At 51.5% G+C, this 21,564-nt stretch overlaps 1 protein-coding gene across 1 annotated transcript; it reads right to left on the bottom strand.

The window, feature by feature from the left end:
* Positions 1-1,190: 1,190 nt before the first annotated feature.
* Positions 1,191-19,825, bottom strand: LOC144722683 (uncharacterized protein C16orf52 homolog B-like). Its single transcript, XM_078600994.1, has 4 exons — positions 18,079-19,825; positions 7,162-7,374; positions 4,005-4,282; positions 1,191-2,783 (listed from the first exon to the last, which is right to left on the bottom strand). The coding sequence occupies exons 1-3, from the start codon at positions 18,182-18,184 to the stop codon at positions 4,098-4,100; spliced, it is 504 nt and encodes a 167-aa protein (XP_078457120.1). The 5' UTR covers positions 18,185-19,825; the 3' UTR covers positions 1,191-2,783; positions 4,005-4,097.
* Between the last annotated feature and the right edge of the window lie 1,739 nt (positions 19,826-21,564).

Here is a 21,564-nt window from a genome sequence, read left to right as displayed (position 1 = left end):
CTTTCGCACCGTACGTAGCCAGCCGTGCTGATCGGAGGTGCGAGAGCGTGGATCTGGGAACACCCGCCCCCTACTGGACATCTGTGAGAAAGAGCTTCATAGCTCATCGGATTTCTCCAGGATGAATACAGATTATGACTTTGTCTGCCTGACTTCCGTGGTCCGCAGCTCCAGATGGAGCGATCGTCGTTAAATGTTCCCACTGCCGCAAGCACGGAGATCGAGAGACGGAGACACACGCACAGAGACACCACATGCACAGACAGAGACACCAACAACAACAACCGCCATTCGCCACTAAGTAGCGGCGACGTCACCACGACGCTTGTGCCAGGCTAGGTGCACGTTGAGGCCACGTGAAGTGTCGAACGCCCGCTGGCAGGAGGTCACGAGGCAGACCCAGGTGCCACGGGTCGACTGACTGAGATGACTGGCCGATGCACCACCTGTGCCCCCTACTGTGCCAACTTGCTATGCTTTAGCCACCAGGCGCTCCGCTCGTTGTTGTGAGCGTCGTTCCTCCCCCCTCCGTTGAGGGCGACTGCCTCCAACTGCCCAGTAGCAGCAGCGTCCTTCACGAGCCTCCTCCACTGAGGCCGATCTTGACACCGCTGGTACCAGTCATCGGCAATTCCACTCAGCTCCACATTCTCCTGTACCACATCACTCCATCGCTTCTCTAGCCCGTGCCGTGCCTGTTTAGCCCCCTCGATCCGGCCGAACAAAAGCTGTTTAGGCATGCGGTGGCTGGGCATGCGGGCTACATGACCCAGCCAACGCAGCCTTACCTGCCGGAGGAGCTCACCGATGGGACTTTGCCCAGATCTTTCAAGGATTTGTGAGCTCCTCACACAATCCAGCCTGGTTAAACCCAGGATGGATCATAGGCAGGCCAGCCTAAATGTTTCTAACTGGCGAAGATGTTCCATTAGGAGGATCCACGTTTCGCAAGTGTAGAGAGAATGACTGTGGCCGAAAAGACCTGAAGCTTCGTGCGGAACGACAGACCAGGTACCTTCCACACAGCGTTACGCAACCGATGAAAAGATATTGCTGCTCGACTAATTCAGAGCAAGACAGAGACACCACACACACAGAGACACCACGCGCAGACAGAGGCACGCACAGAGACACGACACGCACACAGAGATCAGCACAAACAGAGACACCACGCACAGACAGAAACACGCACAGACAGAGACACCACGCGCAGACAGAAACACGCACAGACACCACGCGCACAGAGAGACGCACAGACACCACACGCACAGACAGAGACACCACGCGCAGACAGAAACACGCACAGAGACAAGCACAGACAGAGACAGCACAGAGACACACACAGACAGAGACACGCACATACAGAGACACGCACAGACACCACACGCACAGACAGAGACACGCACAGACAGAGACACGCACAGAGACACACCCACAGCACAGGCGACACCGGCGAACGCTGAACGCATCGGCTAAAAGGCAGATTTGGCAAAGAAGTAACTCGGGGTACCGGCTCCACCGCTGCTGTGGCAGGCGACCGACGCGAGAGGCATCCCGACGCACGGCTCACGGAGCCGCGCGGCTCACAGAGCCGCACGACAGCCAAACGAGGGGCACGCCGCCGCCACCGCCACTCCGCTGGGCGCTGCGGGATCATCCGAGGGGAGGAATTCCACGAAGGGGGGAGAGCCCTGACGTAAAATATTCCTCTCTTGAAATGAAGTCCGGAGTAAAACCCGGTGCACCAGAGCAACCGACCTCCTCCTGGGCTCGCAGTGCGGGAAGAGTCTCTGCCAGAAGGAGCGCCCCACCCCCCTCCCTCTCCTGTAAGAGGGTGTTTTTGGCCTACTCTTCCACACCGGCCGGACGTGGGCCTGCCGATCGACCGCGGCGGAACCCATTGAACGCTGCTGGGTGGACAGACGCTGCGGTGGTGGTGGTGGTGGTGGTGAGGATTTAGGAAAGGCACTGAGCCTGCAGTGGTGTCAACGTGGCCACAGCGGTGCGACGGTCAGCAGCGACGGTCAGCAGCGTGCTGGACTTGCAACCCAGAGGTCTCTGGTTCACTTTCATCTCCTGGGTCGTGGCAGTTACAACAACGGTGCCACATTTCTTAAATCCTCACCACCACCACCAGTCTTCCCATAAAACGCACTCACTGATTTTCCCCTGCTTACCCCAACTCCCCTTCCCCATCACTAACTCCATCCCTCTTCCCAACGTCCCTACCCACCGATCACACTCACTCATCATCATCAACCACTCACTGTCGCGTTCATCATCGTTTGTGTCACTGTCACATTCGTGACGCTACTCAACATCCTTCAACGCGTCAACTCATCTCATCACACTATTCCCGCACACCTCCGATTAGCGCGGTGGCCTACGTACGGTGCGAAAGAAGTTCAACACACATAACAACACACGCATTCGACTGTACACATTTCTAACTCCTTCTTCAGCACCTTGGATAAGGCGCTACATAAATAAAAAATAAGATTCTGGGCGGGTTTCCTTTGGAGCGACACGGAGTGCCTGTCCTTTTACCCCCCCCCTCTCTCCCCACTACTGCTTTGGAACTGGCTCCGAGCACGAGTCTTTTATTCTTGAGTCTCGCCAGAAGCTGCAGGGAACGGTAGCCACTCCGGGGGGGGAGTGGGAGATCGCGACGCTCGCCTTGGCGGGAGTTCGGTCCTTTATTTTACTTTGCCCGCAGAGTTCCGCGTAAAACCGCCGCCCGCAGCCGCTCTCCGCTCTCCTCGCCCCGTGCGGAAAGGGCGGAGCTGGGGAGGGAAGGGAGCAGGGTGAGGGAGAAGAGCGAAACAATGTTCACGTGGCGACGGGCGAACGTTTGCCAGACTTTGGAGGGTTGCCACCACGAAGAGCTCCCCGCGAGACGCTTCAAACGTCACGCCTACTCTTCGGTACGAGGCCACTTTTACCCGTCGCAATAACTCACCGGCCGTACCGGGGCTTGGACGCACGCCTGCACACCAACCGATACGGGCACAGCCCCACTTGTGTCAATCTACTGCTGGATGAGACCCTCCACACACAGCCGGGGTCGTCTGGCCGTACTTCACCGTGCCGGTCAACGTGGGGGAGCATAGGACGTTGAGAGCATAGTACCGTACAGCTTCAATGTCCCCTGTTGAGCAACAAGATACGAACCCGACTGTATCTCTGATGTAATGTGGAACAGATTGGAACCAGGCTAGCCTCGCTGTCACGAGAAGGAGATTACCACCCTGCGGTAAAGCAGAGCACGTAAGTGGTAGAGGGCCCCGCAGTGGTGGCACAGCCAACGGCGTGCTGTCCCATGCACAGGCGACCCGAAATCGACTCCTGGCCACGGCTAACATCAGCGGCCACGGGTGTCCTGAGAACGGCCGCTTTGCAAACGCGCACGGACCAGCGTGGCGAAGTACGGACAAACATCCCCCGTGATCGACGGGGATGCGGGGAGAGCTTCAGTCCCCTGGGTGGAGTGAGAGTGGCCCGAGTTTATTTTACGCTTTATCTTATTTTAGTGGCACACGCTCTATGGGTGACCCTAGTGTGAGCTGAGGCGAGATGTTATCTCCCTCGCCTCGCATGCAGGAGGTCGTGGGTTCGATCCCGTCCCGACGATGCCTGTTGCTGTGTATTTGGAGTTTGCGTGTCTCTCTCTCTCCCCGTGGTCGCGTGGATTTTTATCCGGGTCCTCCGGTTTTCCCCTCCGCATTTAGAATCAACATCACGTGTTTAGAGTATTTCCGGATTGAAAACTCATTTCTTTAGAACTGCTTGTTGTTGTGTTTAGTTTGTTGCCCTTCCCCAGCACCTTCCATTTGCAGGGTTGGCTACGTACGGCGCAAAATAAGTTCAACATACACACATACAACATACATACGACCCAAACGCGAATATTGCGTTGGCAGTTTCGTTTAAAAAAAAAATTCGATATTTTTTTTTTATTTCACTCGCTCGGCCGTTCGACGCGCAGCCTGCCGCCAGGGGACTACCTGTGGCCTCGCACGTCCCGGCGGGCGGCGGCGGCAGGAGGGGAGGGAAGGGTGCGGGGTGGTTGCAGGCGTAGGCCGGAGCAGCCCCGTGCGTCACCCCGGCAGGCACACCTTCCCGGCGAACAGCAGGCCCACGATGGTGAAGAAGATGGAGACGATGAAGAGCACGTAGGAAGAGCCCACCTGGGCGTTGTTGGGAAGCTTGTAGGGCTGCCCTCCGACCTCCTCCACGTAGAAGCCCACGGGGAAGATGAGGGCCGCGATGCAGAAGAGGACCACTGCGGAGGAAACTGAAACTGAAAAAAAAACTAGCAACTCTTTTTTTTTTATTTACCAGGCAAGGCCCCACTCCCGAGCTAGAGAGCTGGCGATCACAAATGATAAACCCAACGAAGTGGCTTATCATCATCACGTGCAAATTTACGGTAGGCAAATACTCAAAACGCACTTTGATGTCGATTGTAAATGTGGAGGGGTAAATGTGGAGGGCCCTGGAGAAAAATCTACACGACCACGTCGGGATCGAACCCACGACCTCATGTGTACCAGGCGAGGCAGTTAACATCTCCCTAGCCACCGTGGCGCTCCCAAAACGACGCGGTGGCAAGAGAGAGCGTCGCACGCTTGACCTCTCCCAGCCTCTCTCCTCCGGGAGATTATTTTATTATCGGCGCAAGTAGAGCGAAAGCTCCGTTTATCCCGACACTTTACCATCCGGAATGCTCCGTTACAACCACCGGCATCTGTCATTGACGGCAACACGAATATTCCCTCCGTTGTTGTTGTTGTCGGTGTTGTTGTTTACGGGGGCTTCAGAATGCTGCTGAGTGGTGGCGCTAGCGGCAGTCTGTACGTACAGAACTGTACTGCTGTGTGCTGGACTATAACCGGCCCCTCACAATCCACTTAGAATGCTCTAAAACTGACTGGTGAGTACCGCTATGAAAGAGTTTGTTATTTCTTGGTGTAGGTGAGGGAGTGATGATTGCGATCGGATGGGACTCTTGGTTTGCACGCCGAAGCACTAATTTTGATCGCGGCCGTTTAAAGAAAGATTTATTGCCGATAGCGCGCCGGTAAATTGAACCGAAGCCAGCAAAGCTCTCATGGAGGGACTACGCAAAAGCTGCTTAACCCCCACGGAAAGCTAAACTAAAACTCAACTTATATTTCTATTTTTATCAGGCAAGGCCCACTGAGAGCTTGCGAAACAGCTCTCTTTCAGAAGCGACCTGGCCGTCACAAACGATAGCCCAACGAAGTGGCTCATCGTCATCATCCGCGTGGGAATTCATGGCAGCCAAATACACTCTGAAACACGCGACGTTGAATCTAAACGTGGAGGGGAGAAAAAAAACCGAGGACCTGGAGAAAAATCCATGCGACGACAGCGTGGTGGGTCAGCACTAAGACCCACGCGAAACGGATACGAAATTTGTACAATGCCATGTAAACAATTGGTGCACAAGCATGAGTAAAACATTTTATATATATAAAAAAATGTATTCCTACATACGTGACTTTACCGAAAAAACAATGAGTATAGTAATCTCTGCAGTCACGAAAGCTTCAATTCTAGATTCATGACTAAAACACTCAATGGTCCTTGAGGCAGCAGAAGGGCTTTTGCCCAAAGACGTTACCTCTCATATTATACTAACTTTCCTCTTGAGGTGGGGCAGCGTAATTCAAATAAAAAACAACATGTTGAGATTTTTTTTTCAAAGGCGGGTTGAGCCATATTGCTATTCCCATCGCAGGAAATGAAATTTAGTTTTTTTACCCGAACCGTAAAATTGTTTGCGTCCCACTCAGCTCTCTCTCTCTCTCTCCTCGGAGGCGCGCTCAACAAGCAGCCCGGCAAAATGCTTTCCCCTAAAGGGACCGATCATCTTACGCCTCCGGCAGCAGAGGGGCCGAGCCGTCTCAACCACGTGACCCCGGGAGCAAGCGCTGCGGCCAATCCGGGCGCTCAAGCGCTCCCCGTCGTCCCACAAGAAGGGGGGCCGCGGTGGCTAGGAGATGGTAACTACCTCGCCTGGTACGCAGGACTTTATGGGTTCGATCCCGACGCGGACGACGCCTGCTGTATATTTGTAGTTTGCGTGTCCTCTCTCTCTCCCCGTGGTCGCGTGGATTTTTATCCGGGTACTCAGGTGTTTTTTGCCCTCCAGATTTAGAATCGACGTACGTGTTAGAGTATTTGGCTGCTGTAAATTCCCGCGTGATAAGCCGCTTCGTTGAGCCATCATTCGCGATGGGCAGGTCGCTTCTGATAAATAACTAGACAGCTCACTGGGACCTTACCTAGTAACACAACAATTGTAAATAAATTAAAACAGACCCGGGGAGGAGCAGTGCACGAATAGAGATGACGAATCTCAATGGCCCCTCTTATCTGTTAAAATAAAGGACGAAGACCGACCTACACTGATTGAGGTTGCACCCTGATTAAGGGATTTCAATTGGCTGGGTGACCGTCCCCCTCCAGCCATCACCGCAACCGCGGTCGGGAGACAGACACACAGCTCTCTAACCAGCAGCCGACTCCTCTCCCGAACCTCTCCGTGGCGTAGGCAGCCGCAGAGGCGGGAGCGATCTCTCTCGTGTCAGCGGGGAGGCAATCCGGAGCCAGGCTCCAGGGAGCGATCCCCTTTCACTGGTTGTTTTTTTAGGCTTGTGCATCAATCCACAAGCAACAACCTCCTCTTGCAAAACATTCCGTTAAAAATAAATTTGGATCGGCCTTTCCATCGCGGTTATTCGCTGCTAACCCCCCACCCCAATAGCAAGACGGGGAACTGAGCTCCACTTCTACACTCGCTTTGCCCGAAACGCTCCTTACGGCACCGCTGTAAGTGTGTGTGCAATGTTGCGATTTGCGTTGGACAGGGCCCCATAGTTCTCATGGGGTGCTCTTGCCAGAAGCACCTACAAACTCGGCAACATCTGTTTCACAAGGCTGACCCTGCTGATGACGACTTCCATGGTAAGGCAAACTGGACTCCCACGGTAAACTGGACTCTCATCCATAATATCGTTTTTCTGGGTTAGATCGTGATCTAACCCAGAAAACCGATATTATTGATGATGTTGCCGACCCCTGGGGTGGGGGGGGAGGAGAGAACCGCGACCGCTGGCGGTGCAGCCGACTCACTGGCGGCGAAGGCGATCCAGCGGGCGTGCACCGCGAGGTCGCGGCGCCAGCGCGACAGCAGCAGCAGGGCGCAGGCGGCCGTGAGCAGCGCCACGCCGCACACCATCATCAGCAGCGCCAGCAGCCACTCGGCGGGCAGCCGGGGCGGCGTGCACGCTCGCTCGCGCCCGCGGATCGTCTGGCACTGGCGCGCCAGCCCGATGGTGAAGGCGTCTGCGGCGGAGGAGGAGGGGGAGGGGGGGGGCAACGGAGCGAAGTTGGCGCCAGGCGTGCACGCAGCGCAGTACGAGGCCTTGCCTGCTCGCGGCGGTTGTGGAGCGTCTCCGTCCAGCAGTGGAGAGATGGCGGCTCGCGTTGGAGCAAGCGCAACGCCAAACTGTGCGCCGCCGCCTGCCCCTGGCCATCGGCTTGTTAGCGACGATGGGAACCGAACAAAGGTCCGCAGTGGTTCTCCGTCTCGTCCTTTCGCCAGCTTCACCGTTTCACTCAGTCTACAAGATCCTCTACCGCTGCGTCCATCCTCGAGGATTTGTAAAAAAAATGCATAAACCACCACTGTGCAATCTACGGTTATCTTCGCAGCAGCAGCAGCAGCGGACTTTGGCTCACCGTCGAACAAAAACGGTCACCACGTCGCACGCTGCTGCTGCTTCGGATGCGCTTCTGCGGCCGTCTGGAACGCTTTGCCTTCCGATATTTGGAAGCCACTGGAGCTATGAACTTTGTTTGTTGTCCTTCCCCCGCACCCCCCGATTAGCACGGTGGGCTGCGTATGGTGCGAAAGAAGTTCAATATAGGTACATGTACATACATATTCTTGGTTCGTTCGGTAAAGTCACGTTGAAGGGAAATAATAAAATAATACAAATTCTACATAATAAAAATTCTCACGACGTTTCGGCCACCACACAAGCAGCCGAAACGTCGTGACAATTTTCATTATGTAAAATTTGTATTATTTTATTATTTCCCTTTTACGTGAACTTTACCGAAAGAACCAAGAATATGAATCCCTGCAGTCACGAAAGCTTTAAATCGAAATCTACATACATATCCACTACTCAAGATCCTGTCCCGACTCATTCGCGCAAAACCATATTGAGCTATTGTATAGCTACGCTTTGTTTAGAACATGTGTCAAGCTGCACCACATGTCTTGTCATGATAAAATAAGCTGCGTGGACAGATCAGGAAGAGTAACATTGACACGTGATCTGGAGCAGATTTCCCCAACCTTTACTTCACGATACGAACACATGTAGAACATTAAGACACAGCTGAGTTTTGACATTTTTTCCCAGCCATCCGTAACTATTTTGTAATGTCAAAGATTTATCATGCGTGAAAGTCACAATGCTGATTGTCACCCGCTATCGATCTACATTAAAAGCAGGAATCACGGAAAAGGGCACAGCTTGAGAGAGCTGCATTACCATCGCCACGATAGATTGAAAAAAAAACCCAGCTGGATTCTTTGAAAATGCTGCAGTGTCCATTACACTCACACATCGTCAAATAACGGGAAATCCATTGTAAGGATCGGTGTACCGCAGAGAGAATTTATCTGATGGCATTTATTAAATATTCGTGGTGAGACCTAAACCTCGTGCCGCTGCACGAACACCGCCGGAAAGAGAAAGAAAAAAACGAATTGCGAAATTCACACTGGGGGCTGAAGCGAGGCGGCTGGCTTGCACTGTACAGTGCTGCTACGCGGAGCGAAAATAATTATTATCATTGCCACACGTGAAACATAACAAGACGTACCACGCGCTATCAATTCATTCGAAAAAAAACTTCCGCAAATTCAATCGGATGCCAGCCCTGCTTATAAATTGCGTTAGTTGTGACTCGGCAGGTTCAGTGAATCACGTGATCAATCGTGGGTCTGTTACTATTATCAAGCCCGGCCACAACTGTGTACAAGACGCATCGCCGTATCCCCAGAAATAAATCAGAAACGTGCCGCATCATCCAGGGGCGTGCTGGTCGAGCATTTTCCCTCTCCCGCGATCGTTGTGCCACCGCTAAGATCTGAGCTGGGTTACTCGCGTGTGCAGGGAGCGCCACGGTAGCTAGGAGATGTTAACTCCCTCGCCTGGTATACATACGGTCGTGGGTTCGATTACGACCCTGATGCCTGTTATATATTTGGAGTTTGCGTGTCTCTCTCCCCGTGGCCGCGTGGATTTTTTTCTCCGGGTCCTCCGGTCCTTTCCCTCCACATTTAGAATCAACGTGCATTTAAAGTATTTTCTGCTACAAATTTCCACGTTATGATAAGCCGCTTCGTTGAGCTATCATTAGAGATTGCTAGTTCGCTTCTGCAAAAAAGGTCAGTGCGGCCTTACCTGGTAAAATACAAATAGTTTATAGTTCAGATTATTAGTATTTCCCACCGTCACCGTGCATTGGCGACGCTGTGATTTTAACCGAAGGCTGCGGAAAATCCCAGCGGTGCTCACAAGTCAAATATCGTGCAGGATTCTCCTGAAAAATGCAAAAAAATACACACACTCCGGCTTAATCATTTACCACGGCCGAAGCATGGGTGGTTACATTTTAATGACTCAAACGTCCCCGCATACGCCACCTGCTCAGGATTTTCATTCTCGTGGCACGCGACCTCCTTTAACCCTTCACGTTCAAACCCTTGCCCCTTGCCCCCCCCCCCCTGCTGCCACGGGCAGCGATGAATCTCTCCCGCCTTCGCGCTCCGAGGGAGCAGATAACGTGAAATGCATCGCGCGAAATAGAAATGCATACGTTCGGCAGACATCGCCACAATTCGTTTAATTTTTTTGCGTGCTTCTCATTTTCTTTGGTAAAGCCGCGATAAAAGTCTAGAGGCTGTAATTGGCAAAGGCTGCGATGGTAAAGAGAGCTGCCTGAAGCGATTTCAAGATAGGCCACCGCAGCGGTGGTAAATTCCAGTCCTCTGTGGTTGACACTGGAAATTTCATTTGCATTGTTTGAGGTAAGTCATTCTATAAATCCAATTTTTGGCTCGCCACGTTGAATGTGCTAAATTAATATAAAAAAATTACCACGGGATGTTGGAAGGGATATTACAAAATAAAAAAACAAATGCCAGGAAAAAGAAAAATTGACATATAAATCTCCACATTCTGGATTGGGTACGAGGGTTTGTTTTTATTCAATTTGCATTAAGCGGCGATTTAACACTCCTGAAATATAATTTGCACTAATATTAACAATGCCATCGTTAACACTGAACTAAATCAAACTTTTTATTTTACCAGGTAAGGCCCACTGAGCTATGTAAAGCGGAGTATCGCCGTACCACGAACCGTGGACATTTTTAGCAGCCAAATACTTTAAACGAGTGATGTTGATTCTAAACATGGAGGGAAAAAAACGGAGAAAAATCCACCCGGCCACAGGGAGAGAGACACGCAGACTCAGGTTTCGAACGCAAGATCTCCTGCATGCCAGGCGAGACGGTTAACATCTCGCCACCGCGGCTGAACCCACTGGGCTGCAAGGGGTTGTCAGGATTCCGGAAGACAGGAGGGGGGAGGGTCGCAAAATGTCAGCATCCATCTGTGGGGACCTCTTCCGAGTGGGGTCCCCTCACATGCACGGAATGTCTCCAGGAACCCAGAGGTTGCCGAGCGCCCAGCCAAACATTCCAATTCTTCGAGATGCTTTTGTGGACAAACAACATTATTATTTTTGCGGAACAAGAGTTAAATAAATACACAGCTATTCCTTGTTGACCTGCAGATAAGTGGTTTTCATCTCTAATTATTATTACGACGTGAAATGATTGGCCCACTTTGTGGGAGGCAAAGGTAGCCAATGAATGCCACATGGCTTGTTACTTTGATTTCCTGACCTAATTAACCAGAACGTGATTACGTGATCTTATTCAACGGACTAACACTAATCAGCTTTGGCTGTCACCACTCTTGGGTCCAACACCAGGCTGGCGGCGTGCTGCCGTGGAATTCTAACGTGGCGTTTGTTCTCACGTCAACAATGCTATTTTTAAGATCCGGGGCTTAACTTACAGATGTTGTAGTTTTGTAACGCCCACGAGGCTGACGAAGTATGCTACAGAGAGTAGTAAAACTAAACATAATAATCAGAGTTTACAGCGCTTTGTCTTTTCACTGCTGGATTAAGGCCTCCCCATGCCGTATCAGTCATGGGAGTTGTTTGACCATACTTCACCGTGCTGGTCGGTGTGGATTAGTCGAGGGCTGAACAGGACCGGCTCAGATATAAACTATTACAACTATTTTTTTTAGTTTATTTTACCAGGTAAGGCCCACCATTGAGCTATGTAGCTCTTTTTCAGAAGCCCCCTGCCCACAAATGACAGCTTAACGAAGTGGCTGATCATCATCACGTGGAAATGTAGAGCAGCCACATACTCTAAACGCGTGATTCTGATTCTAAATGTATAAGGAAAAAAAAATGGAGGACCCGGAGAGAAATCCACACGACTACGTGGAGGACGAAACACGCAAACTCCAAATACACAGCAGCAGCAGGCGTCAGGGTTGGGATCAAACCCACGACCTCCTGAATACCTGGCGAGGGAGATAGGAACCTCACCCATGACGTAAGCCATGGCTGGGAATCAAACTCCGGTTGATAGTACCGTACAGTACACCATCCCCTGCGCCCCTACTCCAGCCCATTCCGGCCACGTACGGCTCGAAGGAAGTTCAACGTTCATACAGAGAGCGGGGGGGGGGGGGGTTCTACAGTCACAGAGGTCTCAGCTGACCAAATGGGGCGTCGCGCTCCGATGGGCCAATTGTTCCACTCCACCAATCTGCCACCGTAGAACGACACAAACATTTTGCTTGAAGGGCTGGGAAAGTTAAGGCGATTCACAAGCGAGCGAACCGGCAGGTCGCGTGCGGTGGGGTAGCGTGTGGGCACTCCGACCTGCACGGGGTGAGAGGAGGGCGCTCTCTGCGCGTGTCGCGGGTAGGGGCTCGTCCGCCAGCGGCAAGGCGAGTTAAGAAATTGCGGCCTTTACCATTGGACACCTTCACCTGTGGTCACGAGCTTTGGGTAAGGAGCGGAAGGATGAGATCGCGGGTACGAGGGGCCGAAAGAGGTTTCTCCGCAGGGTTGCCGGGCTCACCACTCGCCGTGATCGGGCGAGGAGCTCGGTAACCCGGTAGAGCCTCAGAGTCGAGCCGCTGCTCCTCCGGATCGAGAGGAGAAGTTGAGGCGGTTTGGGCACCCCCCCCCCGTAGACTCCCCCTGGAACTCTGCCGGGCAGCAGCAGCAGCAGCACGTCCCACTGGGCCAAGACCCCGGGGCCGGCGCAGGACACGCTGCTGCTGGCAGGACGATGTCGCTCGGCTGGCCTGGGAACGCCTGGGAATTCCCCCCAGGCAGAGCTAGAGTCTGAGTATAGTAGTGGATAGTCGTGTAGTGTATAGTGTAGTAGTGCATAGTAGTGTAGTTTATAGTTGTGTATAGTAGTGTAGTGTATAGTAGTGTATAGTGTAGTGTATTGTGTAGTAGTGTACTGGTGAATTCTGTCGCCAGGGAAAGGGAGGTGTGGACCGCCACTACTCAACACGCTGCTGCTGCTGCTGCTGCGACCCTCACCAGGACAAGGGGACTGAGAAACGAACGAACCTTTGGACACCTTCCCCTTTGGACGCCGGCGAGAATGCTGGACGTCTGTGGAAAAGAGGTTCGTAGCTGATCGGATTCCTCTGGGGATCAATAACGACGATTGAATCCGACTTTTAGGAGAGCAATTAAAAAAAAATGTCACGATCCTAAACCCCACCCTCGCATCCCCCCGCCCCCCACGGAATCTATCGCCCGTCACGTATATAGCGCACGAGCGCAGCAATTTATTTTAAAATATATATTCTTCTTTTATGGTGTCATTTAAAACGAAAAAACCTGATTTATTTTGGAGATGACTTGCAAATGCAAAAAAACTTTTTTTTAAGTCTGCAAAAGCAACTCTAATCGATGACAGACACATCGATAAAAATCCAGCAGAGGGTAAAGCGGACGTCGTGATACTTTCTCCCGCTCTCTCCCAGCGCGTGGGCTTCATTTCTTTACGCTCCGACTGGCAAGCGAGACGCTGCGCATCCCGGCGCAAAAACATCCTCCTTGATTCCGTGTAAACAGCGGCCCCTGCGACGCCTCCGTGCCCAACATTTATTTTCGGCACAGCTCCAAGGAGTCACTTATCTGGCCCTCCTACAGGCAGGGGGCGACCACGCGGAATGACACCAGCCCCGCGCCTCTCTCTCGTCTCCCGAGGCAGCTCGCTGGAGCTGACACGGTCACGTAAAGTACGTACGTGTGTCATGCACGTTGAACTTCTTTCGCACTGTGTGTAGCCAAGCGTGCTAATCGGAGGTGCTGGGGGGAGGACAACAAGCTAAACACGAAAAGCAGGTGTCAAGAAATTCATTCTCAATGTCGATTATTTAAAAGTGCACAGCTCCAGCGGCCTCCTAATATCGGAAGAGCGTTCCAGACGGCCGCAGAAGAGCATCCGAAAGTGCCGTGCGACGTGGTGACCGTCTTTGTTTCGACGGGCAGCCAAAAGCCGCTGCTGCTGCTGCTGCTGCAGGAATGAGCGGAGTTCGCGCGATGATGGTTTATGCTCCTTGACGAGATCTGCAGCAAGGGATTACGATGGCTCATTTGTGGCGAGCACTTTGTGTGTGACGAGCCTGAAATGGCCAATACGCAGACGCGTCGTCTGTACGTGCTCACTAGACCCCTCCTATTTTGCCGTCTCTCATTTGTCAGAGGTATCTAAATTTAACCCCCGTAAATGATCCCCGTACCACCGGTTGCACGCCTTGTCCAATTAGTGGGTAGGCGTCATGCATTCGCACGCCAAAATGTCAAGCGCGATGGGAAGGATTTTTTAAAATGTATATTTATACATGAATCTTTGGTGCCGGATTCGTGGTAGGGCGATACCCGGGTTTACGTAGGGAGGGGAAGCGTTCCTGAAAGGTGCGACGAGGAATACCGAGAAGACGCAAATCGAAGTGGTTTGCGGGGTAAGTGGTGGAGGCGAAGGAGGCTGAGGGGCAGCAGATAACGAGAAAGGACGGACGACGCTGTCAGCGACGTGTGTGGGGGTCGAGGCGACGCAAATCATCGCGTAGTGGTGTTAAAAATAAAGTGACGGACTTTCTATTCCTGAATTTGCAAAGCAAAATTGTGAGCACATACATACTTTTTTGTTTTATAAATATGTATATACTTCTGACCTATGGTTGAAAGCGTTCACGCGTCGGCTCCGTGCGTCCGCGTGTAATCGTCAGCGCGGCAAAGTCTCGTAACGATGAATCCAGGACGATGGCAACTTAAGCGGCGAAACGTTGTGCCGCTGTTACGGATGCACGAGATTGAACACCCGGCCAAATTGTCCCGTGGGTTCCGAAAACACTTTTCAGACCACAAAAAACGAGGTAAAAGGAAATCACAAATATGCAAAAACATTAATTCACCCAGACAACCGCTGCAATTAAATACTCCCGAAGACACGCAATGTAACGGTTGGAAGCTCCAAGTGACGCGCACGGTGAAGCTTTTGCGAGAGCAGTCGTATTTGTTGCATAAACAGCCTGAATAGAACGCGCGACTGTGGGGGTATTGAGGCTCAATTATAACGCAGGTGACTGCCAAACACAGAACAAATTGGCCAACTGTGATACTTACAAAGACATTGTTCAGCAGCAGCAGCTGGCAACGTTTCTGTGAGCTGACAATCAAGTTCTCGGCAAAGCGGAAATACCTCCGTTCTTGTATGACATTAAAGCAGAGCTTCAATAATATTAAAATCTTGCCCTCGACAATGCGGCATTCATATCGCGGGGAAACCCAGAGACTCAGCTTTCATTGTCTATTCTATCTCAGATTTATATCGCAACAGATCAATGCGGCTCTGCGTGCCGGCAGGCCCCCCGTCTCGTTAATGTAACAAGCGTAGAAGTCAAGGTGTTCTTGTGGGAAAATTGCGGCTTTCCTTTCATCAAGCCCCGTGTGAGACGAAGCCAATTTAAACCATGCTGTTGTACAAATCTGCGACCCCGCTTTTGAAATTAGCATTTTGTTTGAAAGCGCACGCGTCAAGGATGGTTTCGGAGTGTGAAGCCGCCGCCCCCAGGGTTGAACAGAATGGGTTCTCAGCTATAGTGCTCTTTTTCAGAAGCGACCTGACTTATCAAAAATGATAGCTCAACGAAGTGGCTCATCTTCATCACGTGGAAATTTATAGCGGCAGCCAAACACTCGAAACGCATGTTTCTAAATGAGAGAGACACTCAAGCTCCAAATATACAGCAGGCGTTCAGGTTCGGGATCAAACCCACGACCTCCTGTATACGAGGCGAGGTAGTTAACAACTCCTAGCCACCGTGGCACCGTAAACAAGTCATGCGCGCAGGATGCGATGTGCGAAGTCATTGTGGGAGGATGGATCCCACGGTTACAATTGCACCGTGAGTTGTCGAGGCATCACAACCGCTAATTTATTATTACCATGACGCAAGCTGCTACCAACGAATATGCATAATTAAAGACGTCGTATATGTGATATGTTGCATTATATAATATGTATTCATCCTTATAAAGGGCCCACTTTCGTGCAAGCATGCTCAGTATGCTTAGGTATTAATAGTCCAAATAATACACAGAGGGCCTGGCTTTGGGAGAACAGTATTATACAATCATATACATACCTGTCAACCCACACGGTTTATCATCACAAAGTGTTTCCGCCAATCCTCGCCTCCAAAGTTGCTGGATTCATCTCCGGCTGTACATTATTAAACATTCTGTATGTAAAAAATAATTCTGTCTATAACTTATCACTCTGATGTTGTTGCTTTCTGACCAGCCGCCTACTGGACATTCGTGAAGAAGAGCTTCATATTCTTGGTTCTTTCGGTAAAGTCACGTAGAAGGGAAGTAATAAAATAATAAAAAAAAAACATAATAAAATAAAATAATTCTCACGACGTTTCGGCTACAACGCAAGCAGCCGTCTTCAGGTGAAGAATGAGACACTGCCAAGCTAGGAGCTTGGCGGCTCTGCTCCTAGCTTGGCAGTGTCGCATTCTTCACCTGAAGACGGCTGCTTGCGTTGTAGCCGAAACGTCGTGAGAATTATTTTATTTTACTATGTTTTATTTTTATTATTTTATTACTTCCCTTCAACGTGACTTTACCGAAAGAACCAAGAAGATGAATCTCTGCAGTCACGAAAGCTTTAAATCGAAATTTAAAGAGCTTCATAGTTCATCGGATTTCTCCAGGATAAATAAACATTCTGATTATAAACAGATTTGAAGTTTTCGTGACTGCAAGGATCCATACTCTTTGGTTCTTTCGGTAAAGTCACGTAGATGAAAAAAATAAATAAATACATTTTTATTTTATAATAACTACATTTTTATTTCTTATTTTCACCTACGTGACTTTACCGAAAGAACCAAAGAGTATGATTATAAACAAACAAGGAATTAAAAACCATGTAATCGGTATCCCTAGATTTATTGGTGGGACCTCTTTCAATTCACAAATCCTAGCTTTCATGAGACAGAAAATATATTGACCAGAAATAAAGAGTTTGTAGGGAGATAAGAGAAATGTGAAGATAGAGAGAAATAAATCGAGATAGAGAGTAAGATGAGAGAAGAGAGATGCAAACAATATGAAGATAAGAGGCACAATCATATCAGTTTTCACGAGAATCATCTGTCAGAATTTGAAACGGAGATAATTTTTTGTATTCTCACGAATGATAGAGCCCCTTGAGCTCCACGGGAAATGCGGCTTTCGCTTGGTTTGTTTGCTAATGAATGCGTGTCCTCGCCACTGACACCAAAGATAAAGATTCCCCGTAAAGCCTTCACAGACTATTGGGGCAAGTGCTGTTAGCGAGTAGCACCTGTGAAGGCCGGCACGGCACACGAGGTGGTGGGTGGCCAGCACCACGCCCGGCCGCCTTTGTCTCTCCAGTGGCGATGTTTTAGCCAAATCGCACCGGGGTATTCATTTGAGATCGAATCGAGCTGGCTGACACCCACATAGCAGACAACCCACACGTCTCACCCCGTATTCTTGTGGGGGAAACCAAGTTTTCAGATCCATACGGCGTGCGGCCGTTTCAACACAGGCATGAAAATAATAATTTTAGTAACAATATCTCGTATATTTGTTTGCATTTCTCCATTGCGATGGGACTCTTTGCAGGATGAACGTTGAGATGTACAAGGGGTTCATACTCTTAGGTTTTTTTCGGTAAAGTCACGTAGGTAAAAAATAAATAGAAATAAAATAATAAATCACGACGTTTCGGAGGCAACACAAGTCTCCGTCTTCAGGTGGGACCGTCACAGCTAAATTTACTGTATCAAGTGAGTAAATTTAGCTGTGACGGTCCCACCTGAAGACGGAGACTTGTGTTGCCTCCGAAACGTCGTGATTTAATTGTTACTCTTAGTTCTTTCGGTAAAGTCACGTAGGTAAAAAATGAAATTAAATTAATAAAAATAAAATAAAAATCACGACGTTTCTGAGGCTTTATATTTTATTTTTTCTAAATTTTAATTTCATTTTTTACCTACGTGACTTTACCGAAAGAACTAAGAGTATGAATCCTTGCAGTCACGAAAGCTTCAAATCCAGAATGAAGTGATTTAATTGATTTATTTTCATTTATTATAATTTTATTTCTATTATCATTTTTTATTTTTATTTTATCTTTTATTTTTTACCTACGTGACTTTACCGAAAAAAAAAAAGAGTATGAATCCTTGCAGTCACGAAAGCTTCAAATCTAGAATGACAAGGGGCACGCGTCTGTAATACGGCAGGGGGGGGGGTGGTCCCGACTGACGCGGGGCTGAGAGGGCGATGCACCCACCTCACCTGGGGTGGTGCCCGTGTTGATCCAGTCGGGGTTGACGAGGCTCACGACGGCGAAGACGTCGGCGGCGACGAAGAGACAGCCCGCCACGGCCGTCAGTCGATCCATGGGCGGCGGCGGCGGAGAGCCGAGGCCGCCACGGCGCCCGTGCCCCCGCGACAACCCGCAGGCGGCCCCATGCGCGGCGGCACTCGCGGACGCGCCGATACTTCCTGCTGCTGCTGATGCTTCCTCCTCCTCCTGCTGCTGCTCTTCCTCTTGCGCGCTGCTGCTCCTACTGCTTCCTGCTGCTGCTTCCTCCTCCTCCTCCTGCTGTTCCTCCGCCTGCTGCTGATTCCTCCTCCTGCTGCTGATTCCTCCTGCTGCTGCTGCTGCTTCCTCCTCCTCCCTCTACTTCCTCCTGCTGCTGCTATCTCCTGCTGCTATCTCCTCCTGCTTCTATCTTCTTGTTGCTATCTTCTTCCTCTCTTCCGCTTTCGACGTCTGTCGGTCGGTCAGCCCAGATTCTTCAGCGGCCCACGGCGGCAGCAGCAGCAGGAGGAGGATGGAGGCATCTGGTAGAGGCAACCTCAACCCCCCAGCCACCCCCGGGGTAGCGGGCAGGCGATATTGTGGGTCTGTGTGTGTCAGTGTGTCTGTGTGTACCTGTGCGTGTGTGTCTGTCTGTCTGTGTGTGTCAGTGTGTCTGTGTGTACCTGTGCGTGTGTCTGTCTGTGTGTGTACCTGTGTGTGTGTACCTGTGTGTGTCTGCCTGTGTGTGTGTCTGTGTGTCTGCGTGTCTGTGTGTACCTGTGTGTGTACCTGTGTGTGTCTGCCTGTGTGTCTGTGTGTGTCTGCCTGTGTTGGCCGTGGGGAGCGGTAGTGTAACGGTTAGCGCGCTGAGCTATGAACCTGGCGACCCGGGTTCGATTATCTAAACCGGTCCTGGGCCTCCCCTAGGTCGACTCGGCCTGAAATGAGTACCTCGTGCGGTGTAAACATCGCTACTGGGGAGACAAAGACGGTCGGGCGTGGTGCTGGCCACCCACCACCTCGTGTACCATTCCGGCCTTTATAGGTGCTCGCTAACAGCACTTGCCCCTACAGTCTGTTATGGCTATACGGGGGATCTTTGTCTTTATCTGTGTGTGTCTGTGTGTGTGTCTGTCTGTGTGTGGAGGGTTTGTTGGCTGGTGGTGGTTGTGAAGAGGGTGGTGGTGGTGATGAACAAGGACAACAACTATCCTCCCGTGCTACGAAGGCCGGCACGGCACACGAGGGGGTGGTTGGCCAGCACCACGCCCGGCCGCCTTTGTCTCCCCTAGTGGTGGACACACACAGACAGACGTCTCAGGCTCGCGTCACCCACTGCTCTACAGCACAACGTCATCCAAATACCGGGAGCCTCCCCGGTCCACCGCCAGACCTGAGCCTCCGCAGCTCCACCCCGCAAGCACCACCAACACCCACCACCCCGGCCGGCTGGCGTCACACCACGGCGGGATGGTGTCCCGCGATGGCTGCTGTCTCGCCGCGTCTCCCTCTCTCACAGACGTCTGGGATGCCCCCCGGTGGCGGTGGTGGTGCGAGGCGGGGGAGGGAGGAGCACGCGGGTGGGGGGGGTCACCAGACGCTGTCACCCTCCCAGCACCTACGGGAGGAAGCTGCGTGCACAACCACCACGAGTGGTGCACAACCACCACGAGTGGTGCACAACCAACAACCACCACGAGGGGCGCGCACGTGGCGCAAAGAGCGACGCCTCTGCCGGGAGCTGCGTGTGCGCGCTGACGTCACGACGAGGCCCCTCCCCCTCCCTCCCTCCCTCCCTCCTGGTCTACCACCCCCACCCCACCCCCCAACCGAGGCGACGGCCGAGGCGTGAGAATGTCGCCCTTGTAAACAACAACAACAACGACGCCGCAGACGAAACGCGTTGCGTCTCCCGCGGTGTCAACTTGACTGCTCGCTGCCCGGTGAAGCCCAATTAAACTCTACGACAAAGCACTTCTTGTCGTTGAGCTTTCAATCGAGACGATTTTAAAGTGCATCAGCTGCTAGTGGCTTCCTTAATACTGGTAGGAACCTCCTAGTTACACCAGCCCACAGGGGATTATTGTGTCCATCCGTCGTGCAGGGAGGGGCTGGGTGGGGAGTGAGGGGCAGGGTGGGGAGGGGCTGGGTGGGGAGGGTGAGGAGGGGCTGGTCACCCCGTGGTGCCCTTATAAAACTCAACGTTTAACCTACTCACGCCGGCTTGTGCCCGCCCTCAGTCGGGCATATCTTTTCGGAATACACCACGCAGCCGTTGACCCTGGCCATTGACCGAGCAACCCGACGTTCCTACCAGCTCCCTCCGCAGGAATGTGTTATCGGAAGGAAGAACGGTGCACACTTGAGGGCGGATATTGGCACGTAAACTAAAGATCGATCGATTCTTCTTCTCCGTTGGTGCGGCTGCTGCTGCTGATGTAGGCGCAGAGCGACGGCTGCAATGCCACGTGCAGCTGGTCAAGCCCAGGCAGCCGCGTCAGGAGCAGAGTCGTGAATCATCGCTGTGGTGTCCCCTTCGGATTTGCGGATCGGGGCGTTGCGTCGTTACACGTTGCACGGTCTCTGTTCTGGATGACCACGGTCGCACGCTTCTACTGCTGGAGGGTTTTTAATTTCCCATTTGTGCATCATCAGGCAACCCGCATCTACTGCCATGGTTTGTGCAGTGGATGCGGTTAAGGGTTGACCACGAGCTTCGTGGAAGATCAAACGCAGGAATATCCTGCGCTGGGTCTTTCACCAGCAGTGATTGTTCGTGACTTCTTGTGAACTCCATTCAGCTCTTACAAGCTTCATTGGGGGTTGAACTCGCATGGTTGAATCGATCGATTGATTAATCGAAGAGAAGAGACGTTCTTTTAGTTTTGAATTCGGTCAAACGGAAACAGCTCGCGATATCAAGAGCCGCAATGCAAGCGATGAATACGAGACGGAGTCCTCAATCAATAATAATTCATAACAATGTATATGTTAAATTATTAATAATCAATACGTGATTATTGATACTAATTCATAATTGACGTCGCGGAGCGGTTCCTTAAAGGAGCCGCAGTTTTCCCGAACCCTTCATCCAGTCCGACTCCAAAGGGAGTCAAAGTGAGTGGACCAAATTGTTTTAGACATCAGGAGCAGCAGCAGAACAGTTGAGACGTCTTGTCGCACTGGTTTCATCCTCTTTAGGAATCATCGGTGGCATTGGCCACTACTTTCTGCGTGCCGTCGGGGCTGAGGTTGCTATTGTCCCGGGTGAAACCCCCCCCCCATGATGATGATGATGATTATAATCACCGTGGGGAGAACCCCAACAATACCCGCCACGAAGTGACGGTGAGGTCACCACGGCGCCTGTGCCAGGATAGGTGCACAGGGAGTCACGTCTCAGACCCAGCAGACGCCATGGGTTGGCCGACTGATGCACCAGCGAGCAGTGCCCCCTGTCGTCGCTGCCACGAAGT

This window comes from Lampetra planeri, chromosome 1 (genome assembly GCF_965212315.1).
Source record: "Lampetra planeri chromosome 1, kcLamPlan1.2.h2, whole genome shotgun sequence".
Lineage (NCBI taxonomy): Eukaryota > Metazoa > Chordata > Hyperoartia > Petromyzontiformes > Petromyzontidae > Lampetra > Lampetra planeri.
Note: the sequence above shows the minus strand (reverse complement) of the source record. Positions and strands in the feature narration are given on the sequence as shown.

What these genes read in the sequence shown, in the direction of transcription:
- LOC144722683 (XM_078600994.1), bottom strand. Translation starts at nt 18,184, where the DNA reads ATGGATCGACTGACGGCCGTGGCGGGCTGTCTCTTCGTCGCCGCCGAC. An exon ending in CAACACGGGCACCACCCCAG is followed by an intron (nt 7,375 to 18,078) that starts GTGAGGTGGGTG and finishes CCTCCGCCGCAG; the next exon opens with ACGCCTTCACCATCGGGCTG. An exon ending in CTGGATCGCCTTCGCCGCCA is followed by an intron (nt 4,283 to 7,161) that starts GTGAGTCGGCTG and finishes TTTCCTCCGCAG; the next exon opens with TGGTCCTCTTCTGCATCGCG.